The sequence below is a fragment of the Python bivittatus genome, unplaced genomic scaffold (assembly GCF_059951505.1).
Source record: "Python bivittatus isolate LINGU-HERP-01145 unplaced genomic scaffold, Pbiv_v1 ctg000560_np1212, whole genome shotgun sequence".
In the NCBI taxonomy this organism is placed as follows: Eukaryota; Metazoa; Chordata; class Lepidosauria; order Squamata; family Pythonidae; genus Python; species Python bivittatus.
Genome location: NW_028277083.1, coordinates 2,522,847 through 2,542,657, shown reverse-complemented (window position 1 = coordinate 2,542,657; position 19,811 = coordinate 2,522,847). Strand labels below are relative to the sequence as shown.

The window sequence follows — 19,811 nt, the reverse complement described above, 5'->3', positions numbered from 1 at the left end:
CCAGGAAGCTCTCTTCTGTCCCCCACCGCATTATCATTTAAATCGTTTTTCAAACTTGGCTACTTTAAGAGGCGTGGACTTCAACTCCCAGAACTCCCCAGCCAGCAAGGCTGGGTGGGGAATTCTGGGAGTTGAAGCCCATGCCTCTTAAAGTGGCCAAGTTTGAAAATGCTGATTTAAACCCACAGTACCCTGGACCTTCCAACAGGTAGCGACCCCGTCCCCCAACAACCCGGGGAATTATCAGCAAAAAGCAGGAAAGGGAGAGGTGGCAGCCGCATGAATATGGCATTTAAAAAACACGTATGCAATTGTTTCAGACGGCAGTGGTTTGCACACGTGGGATGCATTTCTCCCCAAAAGTTCACGGTGAGAAGTGTTCCTAAAGGCAGGAAAAAAAGGAGGGTGGAAGAAAGGTCTGCCATCTGGCTTCTGGGGGTGTCGGCTCCTCATTTTATACCTTCCATCCTTCTAGGAAGGGGAATTTTATGAGGTTTCCCAGTCAGATGCCCTCGGAAAGGGAAGCGGGGGGAAAACACTTTTCAGACTCTGCACGTCCACTCACGCCTCCTCTATGCATAGACCGTGCACCGATTCTTCTGTTCCTCCCGCCCTGCTCTTGTTTTGAAACTGGTATATAGATATATAGATATATATATATATTAAATAAGATAACCAACAATATTACACTAAAAATCATATCTCTTACAAAAAAAATCTGTATGATAAAATGTATATAATTATGTATTATATATATATATATATATATATATATATATATATATATATATATATATACACACACACACACACACACACACACGTATTTGTATCTATATGCATGTCTCTCAAATATTTCCATGTGGCCCTTAAATTGATATCCAATATGGATTACCTACCATGACTATGGTATCAACAGCTTTTAATTCCGATTTAAGCCTTTCATGCCTGATTGCATGGGAGATGGACACCGACCCATGGGGGGGAGGATGCTGTTTACCCTGCAAAAGCTACTTCCGTTCTCAAATAAGCTGCAATCGAAAGTCAAAGAGGACACCCTCTTTCAGAGGGTTAGCCCAGCCACCAGCCCATCCTGTGGTGCAGCCTCATCAGCTGATCAGCCATGGTGTTTCCCTTCAATGCCCCATCCATATGTGACAGGGATTGCAACAAGAAGGCTGTGGTGTTGACAGCTGCTAGGAAGAAAGGGCAGAGAGAATGGTCAATGGACAGCATGAAGAGGTCAATAGGGAGGAGAGGGCTCCAACCACAGCAGAAGGATTGGTGCAGCTCTCTAGGGATAAACACATGCATAGCTCTTACCAACCAAAGGCCACCAGAGATGGTGCAAACGAACCCTACGTCTGGAGCTCCCTTGGACACAAACAACTTCAGTGAGCCTACAGAGGCCAGAGTATCTCCCATCAATTTCTTTCCAGATAAATTATTGCTTGTCCACCTCCTAAAACTATAGGGTAGGAAAAGACTTCTGTCACAAGAAAGCCTCTCTCAAAAATGGAGGACCTCTTCTAGTTTTGACCAAGGGTCCCATCTCAAACCCCAGAGATAAGGAAAATCTCCCCTTGCACAGCAAGGGGAGGCCAACGCTAGAGTCAAGCGCTACCATCTGCAAGACAACAAGCGCTCAGCTAATACAGAAGGAGCACCTTTACAATTTGGGATGGATGGGGCAGTTCCTTTCAACAGTCCATTTCTTCCTCAGATGTAGCAGCTTTCAACCAGGAGCTAGGAACATAATGGCCAGGCTGACTAAGGGCTAGTGAGAGCTGTAGTGAGACCAATTTGTGGGACACCAAGTCGGGGAAGGCACCTCTAAACATTTATCCCATCTCTGTGGAGCCACAGTTAACTCACCCCTAGCTTTCCAGGGTTCAGCTTCCAGCTGGCTCTGGAAGGAGAGGAGGCACACGAAGCATTCCGACATCCTCACGCCCACTCTGGCCACTTTTGTTTGTTTTCTGAGACTCAGACAGTGCGATCTAACCCTTTCCTCTGCTGTAAGAATTCAGGAAGCTCGCAGAGATCGCAGGGTATTCCAAAGGATATTTAAGAGAAAATAATATAGAGCAACTAATTCTTTTTCTTCCTCAACTTTTGTGAGGGAGTCAAAAGCAGCAAGGATAAGCACCAGACATTAACTTGCCCTCAAGAGGATTAGCTGAGGCCTGGAGAGAGATCTCCAACTTGTGAGCGAGGCCACTGGAGCAGCCTCCGATGAATTTAAGCCTCATACAGATACACAGCCATCAACTTTATTCATTCTCGCTGGGAGTTATACACGATCCGGCACTGACAGTAAATATTAGCACCCGCTAAACTACTGAATGGCACCGAAGAGCATTCCATGCCAAGAGGTGTGCATATGCTAATGGTGTGATAAAAGGTCTGTACTATCCATGCACCCAACTACCACTGGTGCTATATTCACAGTGCTAGGAATTCCACTCAGGATGAACTTACCACCAACACCTGCACCGATGTTATAGGCAAGCTACTGTTCCTGATTTGCTCTTAAAGAAGCTTAAGGATGCACCCACAGAAGAGAGCTCACCATCTACTGGTATTAGCTACATGGGAACATATATGGAGTTTTAAAACACCTCGAGAAAACACCACAGGAACTAGCATTTTGGGAAACAAGAAGTGAGGTTTTCAATTCAAACTCGACCACGCACAGGGGAGGTGTCTGATCCTACGGGGTACGCGAACATTTAAGACTCTCCCGCAACATGAAACAGAACTGGAACTTTACACGATGCGGGGGAGGCGCAACCTCTGAACCTTCCCACCATATAAATGTTACATGGTGGGAAGGTTCAGGCGCTGGGCCCCCCCCACCTTCAGAGGAATAGAAAGTCGGTTTCTCCTCTGATGTGTTTGCTTCAGCCAGGCAGAAGAGGGCAGCAATCTTACGCAAGGAAACTCATTCAACCTGCCGGCAGCTCTCGGGCCCATCTGAAGGGAGTCATCTGAGGCTCTTGTTCGCACACTGGAGGTTTCAGACCTCTTTAATCTAGAAACCTTACAAAACAGCACAAAAGAAAGTAAGTTTTAAAGGGCGACTTATGTGCCTTGCAACTTGGGCAAGTTCCAAGCCTTGGTTCTTTTCTCCTCACCCTTGCCTTCGGTGGCCCTCATTTGCAACCCCGCTTTAACCATCACCCATTCCTCAATCTTCTCCATAAATCCACCCCAAAGCCCCTGCTTTTCCTCTTCTCTGCTCTCTGTAAGAACAGTCTTCTGAAATCTGAGCAAACTCAGACATGTTGCCCTTCCACATGCACACCTCATCTTTTGCACACATACAAACAGCAGCCTACATCCCTTATCGCCAAGTTGACGAGCTCTGATTTTTCTTTTTTCTCGGAACCACGAGACCCATGTCCCAATTTAGCTTTTCTCAAAAAAATTCCAACTTTTAAACCTTTCTGTGTTCCTCTGCATAATTCGTATCTTCGAGTTTGGCAAGAGTTATCTTGAGGAGCCCATTTCCCTGTAGATATTTAGACCTAATACAATCCTTTCTGCTTTTTACTGTGCATTCACCTTTGACATCCCTTGATGTTAAAGAGCACCAAAACAAGGGGGTTGTGGCAGCAGAAGTATTACAGATAAGGCTGTGGGTTGAGTTCATATTTCTTTTTGCAGCTTCCTTGCAAAAAAGCATTTTGTTCTGGCATGTCTTTGATTTATAAACCTTTCATGTTGAACAAGTCATGCTGATTCAAAGACATCTTTTTGCAGCACTATCTTTTACCGTAACAGTTTCTCTTTTAGTGAATTATCTTTTTTCCACAACCTAGCCACCGGGTCCAACCCCACACTGCACGTTCTTTGCAAGTTTCCCATTTTCTTTTCCCTGCAACGCTGCAGAACCTGGATTACACAGACAAAAGTGTATTGTTTGGAAGCAACACGACCACATTAAAAAGGAAACCCAATTCACAGGCACATAATGGGGAAGCAGCTTAAGTGAGATTTTTGCATCGTAGACGCGGTTCCATTTTGCTGGGCCATGGGACCAAAGGGAACTCCAGCAGGGACAGAGCAACGTCAAGGACAAGTAACCAAGGTGGAAATTCACTGATGAAGGGTTTCCATATTTGGAGAGAAAACACCGTATGCTATTAAATTTGGATGTGCTAACTGTTCCAGAGTCTTGATCACCCACAACCTATAAAGATAGCTATGATGGGGCTGCTTCTTTTCCTGACTAGAGGAAGAGACCATTTTTTCATCAGGCCTGATGATTCTACTGGGTTATCCATTTTTTATTTCCATTAAAAAAAAACATTCCTCTGATATCTTCTGTCAATTGGGGAGCTAGTGGGACTTAAGAGACCATGAGGAGGAGCCGTGCAAGATCCCTCTTCAGACTTCTACGGCTAGGTATGGAATTTCAATTTCAGCCCCAAAAGGGCTTACTGAACAAGAGGTAAAGCAGCCAGTTAATTTCCCTTCCAAGAGTCTGCCACTACGTGGTTTTTGGAAAAGACGGACTTCTGACTCAAGAGAAAGGCAGGCTCCGCAAAATCCTCTGTTCTAACAAGGCAGTGAGTTCTCTCTCCCTGGACATTAGGATGCAGCAGAAAACGGCACAGAGCTGGAAGAGATTTCGGCTGATTTCACAATGGTGATGACGCTGGTGGTGGCGACTTTGGTTGGGGTGATGGGGCCCCGGGCAACTGTGCGTGCAAAGGTCTGCAGGGCTTCGTACTTGGAGCGCAAGGCGTCCAGCTCCAGTTTCATGCTGCTGTTTTCTCGAGCAAGCTTCTCCACCTCTTGCTGCAGTTCCACCCGCTGCCTCTCCAGTTCTTCCTTCTGGGTCACCCGCTTGATTCGGCAGCTGGCCGCGTAGCCCCGGTTCTTGAGTGTACGCCGCCGCTGCTTCAAGCGAATAACCTCCTCTTTCGTGAGACCTCGCAGGTGCTGGTTCAACTCCCGCACAGACATTGACACGAGTTCATCATCGCTCAGCACCGGGGCATTTTCTCCTGACTCCTCCTTGACCTGCAGACACCAACACCACAAAACTCGTGATTATATTACACTAGATCACAGCCATACCTTCATAACCTCCAGATCATATACCGGGAAGTACTGCACGTGGACTGTCCTTGAGGAATCTCCAAAACCTCCAAGGAGTTCAACATCCTGCTCACTGTCTTTTGATCAAGACCCGCCAGTAAGAATGAATTCAGCTACTGTCCAAGTTTAGAATGTGGGGTTAGAATCCAAAGGAAATAAAACCTAAACTAACGTTTTTATGTCCATGTTCATGAGATGTAGTAAGTAACCGGCTTTGACTCAAGAAACTATTTTGTGCCTGAAACCTCCCTCTGAGCCACTGTTCAGGGTATCATCCTCATTTACAAAACATATTGCTCAACATTACGGTAATTCAGGATGATTTTGAAGAAGTTAGTGTTATTATTCCACAACTGACTTGCTTTTGTAATTAGCACAAGTAGCCAACTCTCTGATGAGGACTGTATTTTAAAAATATTTTTATAACCTTAATGCTTCCAAAACATCAGAAAGTGACAATATGGGACCACTATGGGACCAAACCCTTTTCCGTTTTTTAAGACCAGTGAACTACGTGAGCATAGTCAGAGGGCAATTTTATACTGACTGGACCAGACTCCGAGAAATGGCAGAGTTTCACAGACAGTTTGGCATCACCCAACAGCATTTGGCCATACCCTCATTGAAAAGACAGGAAGCCCTGGAGCCATCCTTTTTTCCCTTCCTTTCCAAAAGGCATCTTAACCTCAGGACGTTATTCAGGAGGACTTCCTTCTTCCCCGAAATATGAAAAATAAACGGCTCCAATGATTATGCAAGGAAAGTTATGACCCAATCAGGATGCACAGAAAATCTGTTAGGGGAGTAGGGCTTTTGAAACAGTTTTCTGCAGAGGTATAGCATTTCCCAAAAACCACCACCCCAAATCCTTTTTTTCCCTAACTGGAATTTAAACTTGGGAGATGGAATTTATTCAACAGCTGTGCTCAATCTATGTTGAACCATGAAATTTATAGAACTTCAGCTGAGTATATTGTTCTTGTCTCCAAACCAAAGTTAAAAAAAAAAAAATCAAGATATTTCTAAGTAAAGAAAGATTCTGAGTTGCTCAGTTTTCATGGCCAAGTAAAGCTACTGTCCTCAGGCAAGACCGGATAGTACCACACGCCGTCTCATACCTTACTTTTGGGGCACAGACTGGCTTATGGAAAAGGGGTAGATAAGGCACTGGGGATGCAACGGCTGGCATCTTGAACAGTTCACTGCAGATGCCACTTGGATTTTTAAAAATCCAGCTGGGCCTTACCTTAAATGCTTTGTTTGGTTTTGGATTAGTCGTCATAACCTGGGCACAGTCTCCTGGACAGAATTGCTCAGAAATTGCAACTGGAGTGGGGAGGAAGAGAAAGAAAGAGACAACAGGTTAAGTCTCGTGCAGCTTAAAGAATGATGCATTTCCATTCAAGTACCAGCACCTATCACTGCAAGGCTATCTAACGCAATGTTTCTTAGATGCTGCTTTTTAAATCTCCCCTTCTCCCTCTGAACTATCTCATCAGCCACTCCATCCGCTGCTGCAGAGGTGCCCAATCTCTCAGGGTGCTGTACCGCCAAGGGAACTCTCTCATCCAAGCAGTAACCCATCCGTACTGTTACAAGACACACGAGCAAGAGACAATATCCTCAACCTCGTCCTGAGACTATGTTTTTTATGAGGAGAAAAGCATTTCTTCTCAGTCTCCCTTATCTCCAGTTCGGGCTGCCGTAGTGAGGTGGGTCTAGATTCTGCTGTATTCCAGCGGGCCTAACCCAGATGATGATGCTGAGCAGAATGCGGAGCAGAGTTCCCGGTTGTTTCTTCAGCAGAAGTACTTCTGACTGCTGTCACTGAAGCCTTTTTTCAGGCCTAGCGCATGAGAGAGGGCTCAGGATGACTTGTTCTAGACATGCCCCACATGCTGCCAACTCAAAAGCCATGGGGGGCTCTCAGGTTCCATTGCCAGCCTGAGCCTGCTTCACCCTCTTCGGCCTGAGGGAAATTTTTGTTGGCGATTCTACCCTCCCTGTATGCCCAGCTCCCACGTCTCTAATCCAGACAAACGAGAACCTGAGAAAAACCCAAGCAAGTTACTAGAACGTGCCAAGGGAGGGAGGAAGCTGTTCATACATGACACTGAATGCATAAAGAAACTATGGACTATGTTAGCTTGGACCTCTGGGCTAGTTAACCCAGCACTACCTCCTGAAAGGCAACAGTTTTCTCAAAGACTTTGGTCTCAGATCTGCTACAAAGAGTTGTTTTTTTTTTTAAGTAGAGATGCCAAAGGATGAAACTGAATTCTTACACCTACAAAGCAACTGTTCTACCATTAAGCTCTGGGTCTTCCCTAAATAAATCATCTTCTTAAGCCAGAACCCACAAGACACCCCAACAAGATTGCTTCAATCTATATTCAGTTTTTTAAAAATGACAGTAATGAAGTAAGAGAAAGAGGAACGATGGCAGCAGTAGAAATGTAATGTGATTTCTGCCAAGCTTTCCCATATTATTCTAAATTATTTGGAGAGACTCTTGTGATTTCCACACTGCAACACTATTGAACCCAAAGTCCTCAAATGACTTCAGGGCATAACAGTACATTTTACCAGTCATCCTAGTAAGGCTGTTTCCTCATACTGGGTTTGAAAACAGATGGCCATTTGAATCTTGATTCCCTGCCAGACCTGAGTTAAGAGATGGAATTTCTGGACCCCGAAGAATTCTGTTCATCCGGATTCGGTTTGCCCAGAATGTTCCACAAAGCCAAACTCCCTTTTCCAAATCTCTACAGATAAAGCTAGCTCCAAGTTTGCTTTCTGTGCTTTTCAAAAAGCATGCACAGGTTATCTTTAAAATCTGCCCCAAGTTTACCATCATCCCGTACCCCCATCATTAAAAAAGCCACAGAGCAATCATCTTTCCTATTCTTGGCTCCTCACCTCACCAAAGACAGAGAAGTCCCCTACATCTTCCAGCCCCACATGTAAGCTGCTCACAAGTCCGAGCCACCAATTCTTTGAAAGACAGCACACGGATGGACGGCGGGCGAATCGACTGATGGAAGCGCAAGGATGGAGCAGTTGCACGAGAAGAGGCATGGAAAGGAAACAATGGAATGCTTTCTCACTTGGCTGGAATCCTCTCACTCCTCTGCTGAAGGAAGGAGCCCCTCTAGTCATCCAGCAATGTGAGATGTGACCCACCAGCAGTGCACCCTTCGCTCTCACCTCAGGTACACTAAACTACACTCCTCTCAAGGAGCACCCGAGACAGACTGTCTAGACTCCGGCACAGAGCCTTCACCTGCATCACACAGCACGGATGACACTGTTGGAGCAGCTTCAAAGAGCCGTGTACCTACCACTGAAGGAGAGGGCAATGCAGCTGTGACATCACAGTGGCTTCCTTCTCCCCGCCAGCTTGGGCCACACGAGCGAGGCTCGAACATTAAAAGCTGACGTGCCTGGGAAGCGCACGCTCGGAGAGGCTGCAGTGCCGGACATGTGAAACGTTAAGACCGCCGGGCCAGAGTGCCTTCCCTCCCGTGCCACCACCCGTCCGTCCAAGAAGAAAACAGGGCTTGCTCGGAGGGTGGCGGCAGTGGAAACGCTGGTCTCCATCCACATCTACATAGTGTCACACATCCTAATCATTAAAAAAAAAGACGACGACGACATCTAGCCAAGCATCCCAAGCATGATTTCCTTCCAATAGTTGCTATGGTGACCTTGGGAAAGTAGCCAACCCTGAGATGGTAACCATGGAAACAAGAGAAGCCCAAAAGCAAATCATGACTTGGGGTCATCTCTGTGCAAAGGCATAGGGGAGGACGGAGAGAGTCAACAAATCCATGCATTTCAGAACACATGGGGGAGAAACAGAAGGAAAAGAGTGGGGAAGAGAACAACTGGGAGGTGTTGGGGGGGGGTTGCTGGCTCAGCCTGGGTGGCTCCTTGCTTGACTTGTGGCAGTCAACACCATTCATCATCATATGATGAGAGCGCAAAACTGAAAGCGAGAGGGTCTGTTGCTACTGCCTGGGAGGCGGAGGGGGGAAAACAAAGCCCTCCAATAGGCACTGGACATCCCCTAGCCCAGCCTTTCCTCCTCAGCCCACCAGAGCTGCCACCACTGAAGAACACGCCTCTCCGATGTCCGTTCCCTTTTTTAAAGAAACAGAGAAGCAGTAATGCCAGACAGGAAAGGAAGAGGCATCTGAGAACTTGCAGAGTGCCTCCTTCTGCTTACTAAGCAAATGCAACCTGTCCCCACGCATTCCCAACAAAAATGAAAACATCTCAGGCAGCCTTCTAAGGTCGTGGCTCCTTTTCGTTTAACTTTCGAAGCTTTCGAAACTTACTGTACAGAAGTGATTCTGCACCAGCTCAAGCATTCTTAGATTCTTAGAAAGAACTGGGGGAGGCAGGGAGAGCTAGCTGGGAATGCAGCAGAAACCGGGTAAAGAGAGGAGAAAAGGAAAGTGGAGCAGGACTACAAAGGCATGTTTATTCACAGAAAACTGTCATTCTTCCTACAGCTCCCTTGAGTTACTCAGCACTTCCCAGAATACGAGCACCCTGAACTTCACACGTGGAGGAAAGGACTGAATGGCAAGAGGTCATCCAGAGCAAGTGCAGCCGGGAATCCATTTCCTCCAACGGAGCACGAGGGGGCAACGCAAAAGCCGCCAGGCAAAGGTGGCCGTGCCGTGTTGGCTTCCTTGCAGGGCGTTGAAGGTGCTGGGGCCAGCAGCACAGAAACTAGAGGTTCTGCAGAATCGGAGGAGCCAAAGTTACAAGGCAGCCACATAACGGGAAATAAGATAAAGAGAGGCGCAGCTATGGAGGAGGAGCCAGGGGCGAGAGAAGGATTACCTTGGACGTGCAGAGCTTTCCCCAGGCCCTTGTTCACTCCTTTACAGCTGTCCTCTCCTGCCCTCATGTTTGGACTTGGCTGCCAGATGCCCCGGAAGCCCGTTCAGGGTGGGGACCGCTCCTCAGAGGAAGGTGGCAGGCCACTGGGTGTCTCTCCAGGAATCCTTTCCGAGAGAAAGCCGAGTGGAAACTGTTCCTCCCTATCCTTGGGCATGCACACACACACAGCATGTCTTAGCATACGCATCCCTTCAGTGCCATAGCTATGCAATGAGTCACCAGCTGTTTACAGAGTGGGGGAAAGCTCACATTCCCACAGAACCAGAAACACTTCCTTCTCCTCCCCCTGGCCTGCCTTCCCGCCTTCTTTCTCCCCACCCCAACCCCTAAAAGGAGAAAGACACGCTGGAGGCTCCCTGGACTTGGTAGCGGTACCAGAAAAGGGAACTTCAAAAACACTTAAAAAAAATAATAAATTAAATAAAACAGGGGAGGGGGTGAGGCAAAATTCTGGCCCCAGCTCATCACCAGGCACAAAAAGCCTCTTGATCCTTGACCAGGGAATCTTCAAAGCACTGGCTCTCCCCACCTACCAACTAACCAATCGAAAAGCTGCGGAAGCGCGCTCTGTGTCCGGGAGAAAGGTGCATTGAATGCAGAGAGTTCCTCTTTCCTCCCACTTGTTCAAATCTGAGGACTTCTCACAGCTTCCTTCTGTCTTGGGTCCCACCTGTTGGAATGTTATCCTCTGGACTTTTAATACACCAACGTTTATAGTTGCCTTTTTGCTGTCGTTGCTGCTCTGTGGATTATTGCACTACAATTATATCTGTACGTCAAAATTTACCTGAACTTTGCCTTGAAATGCAAATATATAACGGTAGTATTAGCCACTTGCCACCTTCTATATTAAAGCCTGAAATAATGAAATTTGCTTCTGACTAATAAAAATGAACAAACTATTCGCTTTTCTTTACACAGAGCTAAACAAAAAGGATGTCCAGAAAAACAGCCATCTTGGTCTGTTGCAGCAATCTCATTTCAGTGACCCCCCCCCCAAAAAAATTGGAGCCACCTTAAAAATGTATCACGGCATACATTTTCATGAACAGCCCATTTCATCAAAGGCATGTAAGAGCATTTACTTCATGGTTTTCAAAAATTATTTTATCCATTTCTAATTTTGGGTGTTGCTAAACATTTCAGTGAACACCTTTTTTTTTTTTTAAAAAAAAGGACACATCTGCCAAAGTACAACAAAAGCAAGTGTGCAGCACAGAACTTCTATCATATAGTCCCTACGAACGCAATTTCCTACCTATTGCAAGAGCCTGCATGTAAGCTCAATATACACTTCCATCCTTCACCAATTCTACACCGCCTGCTGCGTACACATCTGACCGTGCATGTTTAAGGTCTAGCCAGACCCTTGCCCCACATCCCCGACCACAAAGCAAAAAATACAAGTAGTAAGAATTATACAACAATAAGCCTGTGGGAATCGCTGGCTGTGCCTCTGTATGCATAAATGGGAGCAGGGCAATTCAAACACCAGGTGAGCCCCAGGGGCTCGTCTTGGAGAAAGCAGCAGCCATCCTGCCTGTGATCAGGGCCAGCTAGGAAAAAAACCAAAACAGATGGAGTGTCAGGGGCCACCAGACTGAAAGGGACTTTTGCCAAGGCACAGTTCTCATGGGAATGCTGGATGATGATCAGAGAGTCTTCTGTGGTCTGGTAGGAAGCAACGCAGATGTTGCAGCCAGCTTTGGAGAGCAAAGAAAGGGAAGCAGCGGGGGGGGGCACGTCTGTGCTTCAGGCACAGAGATGACAGAAGGGTACTGCCATTAACCTGGTGGTGTTCACGAGATACCACTGCTGTCATTTATGCAACTGACTACCAAGGTTCGCGCATGATGTATTAACCACACAAGGTGGGTTGTCCCCACCACCAGCAGAGATGCCTTGAAGCTCTACCAGCTAATCAAACTGGGCACAACTGGGTCAACAAGTGCTGAGTGAGATTTTTCTTCATCTACCTTGGCTCCTTCAGAATTGGTCCTTGCACAGAAGAGTGACTGGCGTGACCAGTATGAACCTTTCATCTAAAGACTGGAGACAAGAAAGCCCACTCTTTCTCCAAGACATGGCATTATCTAACTCAGAGGCTTCTAAAAAGTGGGTGGGGCAATAGGTCAACAAACGGCACCACCCATTGAGAGGGAGATACTCCAGGGTAGAACAAGGGGGGGGGTCACTTTCTTTCCTGTTCTTCCTAGAAGACTCTTCTCATGGGGAAAGAGAACAAGACTCCACTTAGTATAATTATGGGTAGAGGGAAACATGGTGCAGGGGAATACTGTATCAAGTAAAGAGGATACTGGTCACCCTAATCCTATCCTTCCCCCTAGCCTGGATTATCACACAGGGCCAAAGATGCTATTGCCAAATGCTAATTCATGAATAAGATAGCTCTCATCCCAGACGTGAATGTGGATAAAAAGGCTAATCAGATTCATATAACCAAGACATCCCCTTGGGACTCAATGTAGCAACATAAGAGATCAGAGCAGGGTTAGGGTTAGGGTTAACCTAACCCACCTTGCATATCATTAATAATGCAGATTCTCACCAACTTAATCTATTATAACCTATGTCAGGGGAGGGGACCATTTCTTCCTCTCTGAAATCCTTGATAGGACTGAGGGTGCACAACTGTGAAAACATAAAGTATGAAAACGCGCCCTGGAATGGCTGCTGTATTTAAGACCCTTTTGAAGGTATTTTAAATTAGCTTTTCTCGATCTTTCACATACACACTTGAACCAACTCTCCCCCCCAGCTGGGGCCAATGGAAACTGTAGTCCCAAATTACAGAATGCATTGAGCTGAGAAAGGCTGAGCAAGAACTGTTTTACAAACCCCGGTTCAGCCCGCCCCCAAGTAACCTTCCCAATGCATCTGTTCCAAAGGCTTCCATCTATGGTAAAGACAAGTGTTTTATTTTTTTTTTTGCAAGCAGCATTCCACTTTTCTGTTCAGTCTCTCTCGAAGTACAGAACAGGGTTAATTATCCACTGCACAGAGCCCTGCTGATACCGCCAGCTGCCACTGGATAACATCCGGTCCGCCGCGTTTAGGAAGTGACTGCAAGGAGGAAGATTTCTCTGCGTTGGAGCTCAGAGACGCAAAGGAGGAAAACACAGCGAGCTGCGGTTTTCATTGGTGCCGAGGCAGAAAGGTAAATGAATTCAATATTACACCCCAGAGGCCGGCTGGGGAAGTCGTTTGAACAGGACTGCAGAGGACCTTAAAATTCTTTTTAAAAAAAAGGAAGAAAGAAAGGGAAGCTATTCATAACTTCCTACCCTGAGAGGTTGTGGAATACTCAATTGTTCTGTTTTCCTCCCTCCCTCCAAGCCCCCACTGATAATGATAAGGCAGCAAAAAATCCAGTAGTCCTCTCTGGTATCTACTACCTGTGCTTGCCATACAGAAGTTTGCTTGGTTGGCTAATTTCATATTCACAAAGGCCTTGTTTCTACTGGTCTCCTTCAACATACAGGTAATCCTTGACTTACAACCACAAAAGGGACTGGAAAATTCATAATTAAGCAGTGCAGTTGTTAAGCGAGGCATCACGTGACCACACCTGATTTTACGACATTTTTTGCAGTAGTCGTTAAGCAAATCACTGGGGACGCTAAGTGAATTATGCAGTTCCCCATTGATTTTGCTTGTTGGAAGCCCCCTGGGAAGGTTGCAAATGGCGATCATGTGACCCCGGGATGCTGTAATTGTAAATACATGCCGGATGCCAAGCTTCTGAATTTGGATCATGTGACCGCAAGGATGCTCCAATGGTTGTAAGTGGGTTGACCAGTCCTAAGTAGCTTTTTTCAACACCGTTGTAACTTCAAATGGTCACTAAACAAACAGACTAAATTGAGGACTACCTGTACTTCTTAGCTCTGAAAGAGAAAGGGGGAGGGAGGAGGAACAGGAAGGGAGGGACAGAGCGCTTGAAATCAGAATTGAAATGATTTCATGTTTGGAAGCAATTCATTCCACAAGTTGGGGAATTCCTCTATCTCATGGTGCCTAATCATTCAGCATTTATGGTATTATTTTTCTGCACCATGCGGTTTAGCATTTTTTAAAACTTATGCTGCAGACACATGATCTCAATCCCTTATGGAGAGTAACTTCCCCAGCAATTTGATTAGCCTGCTGGGGCCTTCAATGAGAAAAATAATGTGCCCCACAACCATGTTCTGGGGATTAACAAAAGAGTGTGGACACTTTTAAGCTCTGCTTGTGAGTTTCTAAGGAGCTCCTGAGTGAAAGCTGAAAGGCTTAACTAAATGGCCCACTTCCATTCAGTTCTGCTTTATAACACTTCTCTCATCATCAGCAAAGATGGGATTAGGGTGATGGAAGATGTAGTCCAACATCTAGAGGGTGTCAGACTGGGGAAGGCTGGCTCATTGATTTGCTCAAGTCTTGTCATCATTCCTCTAATGTTGTTTCTACTTATAGTGTGTGATTTATTATAGTCTTTTGCACCAGTTTGTGGCATTCAACTAATTGTTAAAAACAGCAGCACTTTCTTAAGCAACTCCTTTTCTCTTCTGGCACTCTCTGAGGTTTGAAAATTGCTGCTGAAAAGGAAACTGGCACTGATTTACCAAAGTACCCAGAATCTTACCATCTATAACAACTTTTTCCTCTTCTGTTCAAAGGTCTGTGTATAACATACAGTGAAAAATATTTCCAAACAAGTACCCTTTGTTTAAAAGGATACTGACTTCTAAAATCTGGTCTTGTGCACACTGCCTCTTGCACAGAAACACTGTCTTAAAAAGAAGGGAATGGTGTATTACTAGTTACCTTTTTTACAAGAGAGATGTCAGGACCATTCTATGTGCAATGCTTCCAAAGAAGTAAAAATGTGGATCACTAAGGCATCACTTGAGAGAGAGGGATCCTCAACAATCCACCCCACACCCTGATTTAACATATTTTGTGATGGAAACATTCCACTTTTCTGATTTGAGATCTGTGATTCCCAGTACCAGGTGACAAACGGCTCAACACTTTGAAGCTCAGGAGACTTCTAAAACCCTTTACTGTGGCCTGGAGGTCTAGTGTTCCAAAAAATAAAGAGAGAGACTGTGGGGCATTTCTCAAAAGGTAAATGTAAACCAATTATCTAGCTTTCACTTTATTTACATTCAACCTGGCTAGTGTTATAGACCCCTGTTCAGCCATTAGACCAGTGTTTCTCAACCTCGGCAACTTTAAGATGTGTGGACTTGAAGTCCACACATCTTAAAGTTGCCGAGGTTGAGAAACACTGCACTAGACCATAATCTGAATTGAGAAGACTGGGTGGAAAACCAGCTCCTGGTGCAGAGCAATGTTTTCCTACATGAGCTCTTCAACTCTGTCCTTTCAACTAAGAAAATCAATAGACAGTTCTCTCCCCTGCCCCCACTTAATCTGCTTATTTCCATTCCTTTATATCTTGGACTGAGCACTGAATGTAAGCACTTCAAAAGAGAACTGGAGTCTTTGGCTGGAGTGTAAGGAAGTTATCAGAAGTCCCTTGGCTGGAGCAAAAACACCAAAGAAGCAGGCAAGGATCTCTGCTCAAAGTAGACACTGACAGGTCTCGTATGGGGTTCCTGGGCCGCTACAATGTCCACTTTTAGTTTAGTATAACCGGTGAGCCAATGATGCAAGAGGACTGGAGGTGCCTTCTTGCACTGTTCACCATATGATCGTGAAATGCAAGGCCTTAGGAGAACTTCGCTAGTCTCATGGGTCACCATGTGGAAAGAGAGGATTAAGCAACCATTCCTCATTTAGCATTCAACCCTGAGCTGTCCTGTGAAAGTATCACCAGTTACTAATAATAAGAGTAGGCTGCAGAGATGAAATGATCTGGGGAACAGGAAACCCCCTTTTATTTTGCAACAGACCATCCAACTGCAGTATCCAGCTCAAGCAACCGCCCCCCACAGATACCTGCTGCACGTCTTCTCTAAACGATGGGTGCCTGCTTATGCATGCCAGTAGGAAGCATGAGTTGGACTGCACTGAATAATCTTCTGAAGCAGTTAGATGGGATTCACGGAAGCGTGTATGCATGCTCCAACTGAAGGGATTAAAAACAGAATGACTCAGAAGCATCTCCTACCTAGAGTATGCTCTGCTGATTCATTCAACATGTGTAAATTCCCTTGTGAGTACAATCCCTCAAACTTTCCTAACCATTAGCAGCATCCTCAGTTCCAAATCACTCTAATCACGCCATCCGATTACACATTAGAAAACACATCAACTGACTATTTAAAAAACTTCTAGAATAGACATGTGTTACCTCAGCATGCAACTGGTCACAGCCTTGGCAATGTTGCAATGATTACAGCCTGGTTCAATCCATGCCCCCTCCAGATCGGTGGACCAACTCCCAGAACTCTCAGGAACGGGTGGTGATCGGGGAATTCTGGAATCTGGTCCACACACGTGGAAGTCTCCCACATGGTGGAAGGCTGAATGAGATAAACCCCATTAAATACAACCCCAGCCACACAGACCCCTTTTCTGTGGGAAGACAGTAAGGTTATTCCCCCAGATCGTTGAAAGTGGAAATAAGATTCATATAACAGCAACTTCCTTAAGGCGGTTCATTGGGTTTTTGCAAGACTGAGGTGAGCTTTGAAGCCAGGGGCTTCCCAGGTTTTAACTGAATTTGTCCTGAGTAGGGGGAAATTCCAGTAGCAGCAGATAGAAAGAAGCATGTCTGCCTGTAAATTAAGATTCCTGCTCTGCAGTTTTAAGTGCAGGCCTAGGCTTGCTTTGGAAAATGGTACCTTCAGTCTAGATAACTATGTTGTGATAGTAGTAACAGTTAAGTACTTGTTTAGGGATGCATTTCCTGCATATAAACTGCCCTGAGACAAAGCAGAATTGTACATAATGGTAAATAAACCCAGACTGGCCCAACGGTGGAGGCAGGAAAACCCAGATCCCACTTCCCATTCAGCCATGCCATGACTGCAGGCGAGTCCTTCTCTCAGCCCACAACTACCTCTCAAACTGGCTACACGCCCGCCGGGCCTTGATTTTGGCTTGGGGGGCCATGCAAGCCGGCCCACTGGGGGTTATGAAGCATTTTCATCCCACCCGTCGGTGGCTTCCTCAAGCAAGGTTGAAGGGATCCGTGGCTCAGAGCAAGAGGTGAATTTCACCTTCCCTAATAGCACCTGTTGTCTAAAGCAGGGTTCCTCAACCTGGCTGGCTGGGCAATTCTGGGAGTTGAAGTCCACCCATCTTAAAGTTGCTGAGGTTGAAGAACCCTGGTCTAAAGAACCAGGTTGCAGCAGTCAAGGGTTTGTTTAGGGATGCATTTCCTGCATATACGTGGCCCGAGACAAAGCAGCATCGTCTGCAGTCGTAGAGAAGCACAAAACACCCTCCAGACGTGCTTGGCGGGGAAGTCATGGATCCAAGGGAGATGCCAGGGGATGGGGAAACTGTGTCCAATGCTTGGTAAGGCCCCGGGCTGGGCTGGCACCTTGCGAAGGGGGCTCTCCTTCGGCACACAGGTCACCCCTCTGAAAGGCCACGATAGGGAAGAGCGCTTTCCTCGCCCTGCTTGCCAAAAGAAACTTGGTTCCCACGGGGCCCTGACACGCAGGAGCCGCACTCACACACCACCCTTCCACCAGGTCACGGAAAAGCCTGACACGCAAGGGCTGCACTCCCTTCCAGGTCACGGAAAAGCTGCTCCGCACGGGGTCCTGACACGCAAGAGCCGTACTCACACAACGCCCCTCCACCAGGGAAAGCCCGTGCACGGCATGCCAAGCGCGGTCAGGCCCGGGGTTTCGTCTCCCGAAGTTCCGCGGGGGGCGCCCGCACCGCTCGCTCGCTCCGTCGACCTGCCGGGTCCCCGCGACGCGCCCGGCCGCCCACTAAGGACCCAGCGGGCGGCGCGAAATCAAAAAAGGCGCTCAGGGTGAGCAGGTTGCCCGCGCCGAGCGAGCGTCCCCCGGGGGGGGTAAACCACCCGCATCCCGCTTCCAAGGGGGGGCGTCCAACTCGATGCCGGCAAGACCGACTTCGCCGCCGCCACGTGCGGGACGGGACGGCCAGCCCCTCCCGCTCCCTCCCTCGGGCCCCGCCCCCGCGCGTTCTGCGCAAGCGCGCGGCGAAGGGGCAGTGCCGATTCGCCTCACTTCCCCTCAGCGGAGCGCCCGCTCCCCCCTCCTTTCTCCTCCTCTTCCCGCCGCTCCCGCTTTTTTCCCTCGCGGTCCCCGCCGCCGCCTCACCTGGACCGCCGGGGCGCGCGCGCCCTCACGCCCTCGGCAGGCGAAGCGTCCCCCAAGCCGCTGCCCGGCGGCGCTTCTGAGGCGACGGAAGGCGCGAGGCGGAAAAGCCCCCAACGGCCGAGCGAGCGGGGGAGGGGGGACTGCGCGCGCCGCCGCCTCTTCCTCCTCCTTCCCCCCTCCCTTCGGGCAGCAGCCTCGCCCCCGCCTCCTCCCTGGCGCGCGTGCCGCGACTCAGCGCCTCTCCAGCCCTCCTCCTAATGGAGGAGGAACCACAACAACAGAAAAAGGGGGGGCCTAAGCGCGCGCGCGCGCGCGAAACTCCTCCTCCCCTTTTTTTATTTCGAACGCTTCCGGCCAATCAGAGCTCTCCTTCTGTTTCCGGGATGGGCTGTCGCTGAGCGCCCTTGCGTCAGAGAAGGGGAGGGGACGCCCCGTCCCTGGATTGTCTCTTTGGCCACGCCCACCCCGCGGCGTGGCCACGCCCACTCCGCGGCGTTTCATTCTTGGGGAAACGCGGGAAACCGTGCTCGCAAGGGATGAATGAATTCAGGGGCTCCCTAGTTTAAAAAGGGGGAGGGTCTTCCTCCAGCTGGGGCTCGCAGGATGCCTGGAGCCCTAGATCCCACTCCCCCCTTTCGTAGGCCGGACAAGCAAGGGAATTTTACCCAACCCGTCTGAAGGTTACTGCAGATTTTGACTGCGCGCTCCTATTGCTGTTATTTTTTTTTTAATACGGACCTATATTTTATTGGTAAGTATAACAAGCAGAGGAGATGATAAAGTGTAACCAAAAAATAACAGTGCTAATAACATCAGGAAAGAATATACAGAATAATGAATAAAGAGTTACATTTGTAGAAACTAAAAATATACCCATAAAATGTTGATATAGACCAGTGTCTCTCAGCCATCAATTAATGAAGAAGTGTGGACTCCAATTCCCAGAATTCCCCAGCCAGCTTGGGAATTCTGGGAGTTGGAGTCCACATGTCTTAAACTTGCTGAGGTTGAGAAACACTGGTAGATGCTAGCTTAGTCCTTTAACATATTGAATTTAGCCATAGAGACCATCTATTGCTCCATCTCCTCAGTTTTGGTACACTACGTTATTTAACCTATTGCAGTTATTAATACGGTAGGTTCTATGTGCATTGCAGATTTAAAAAGTACAAAGGGACACCTCCATGCCCTGGGAGGAAACACTCTCCAAAAGGGAAAGGAGACAGAAACAAAAATTGTGCTAGTTTCCAATTCAGATCTATAAATCACAACAAGCAGTCAAGGACTGCTTGATGCTACATAGAGGTGGTTCTACTCTGCCCAATGCAGCTTTTCCTTATTGTTATATCCATTCTTAAAGTAGCACCGTTTTATGCTCTAGCTTAGGCCTAAACTGCTTAGAATGTCTTGCATAAAACAGTGGGATTAAAATATAGTGAAACTGATAAACGTGCAATGCACCTAGAGCAAAGAAAAACGGCGGCCAAAGATTTTGTACAGCAAGCTTCCATT

General features: G+C 47.3%; 2 protein-coding genes across 9 annotated transcripts in view; one reads left to right on the top strand and one right to left on the bottom strand.

The window, feature by feature from the left end:
• Positions 1-4,247: 4,247 nt before the first annotated feature.
• MAFK (MAF bZIP transcription factor K) lies at positions 4,248-18,560 on the bottom strand. Of its 5 annotated transcripts, XM_088147965.1 has the most exons (4): positions 9,964-10,024; positions 8,029-8,143; positions 6,356-6,435; positions 4,248-5,031 (listed from the first exon to the last, which is right to left on the bottom strand). In XM_088147965.1, exons 3-4 carry the CDS (start codon positions 6,389-6,391, stop codon positions 4,597-4,599), a joined length of 471 nt encoding a protein of 156 aa, XP_088004091.1. In that variant the 5' UTR covers positions 6,392-6,435; positions 8,029-8,143; positions 9,964-10,024; the 3' UTR covers positions 4,248-4,596. The 5 variants fall into 5 exon arrangements, with proteins under 5 accessions (XP_088004091.1, XP_088004090.1, XP_007442316.1 ...); XM_088147964.1 differs by lacking the exons at positions 8,029-8,143; positions 9,964-10,024 and adding an exon at positions 18,300-18,560; XM_007442254.3 differs by lacking the exons at positions 8,029-8,143; positions 9,964-10,024 and adding an exon at positions 17,793-18,128.
• LOC103061161 (lysosomal alpha-glucosidase-like) overlaps positions 13,087-19,811 on the top strand; it is a 24,236-nt gene continuing 17,511 nt past the window's right edge. The window contains exons 1-2 of one of the 4 annotated variants that reach the window (XM_025175704.2): positions 13,087-13,201; positions 15,033-15,153. The gene's annotated coding sequence lies outside the window, so the exon portion shown is untranslated. The remainder of the gene's footprint in view (positions 13,202-15,032; positions 15,154-19,811) is intronic. The other 3 variants (XM_088147958.1, XM_025175705.2, XM_088147961.1) reach the window with 3 other exon arrangements.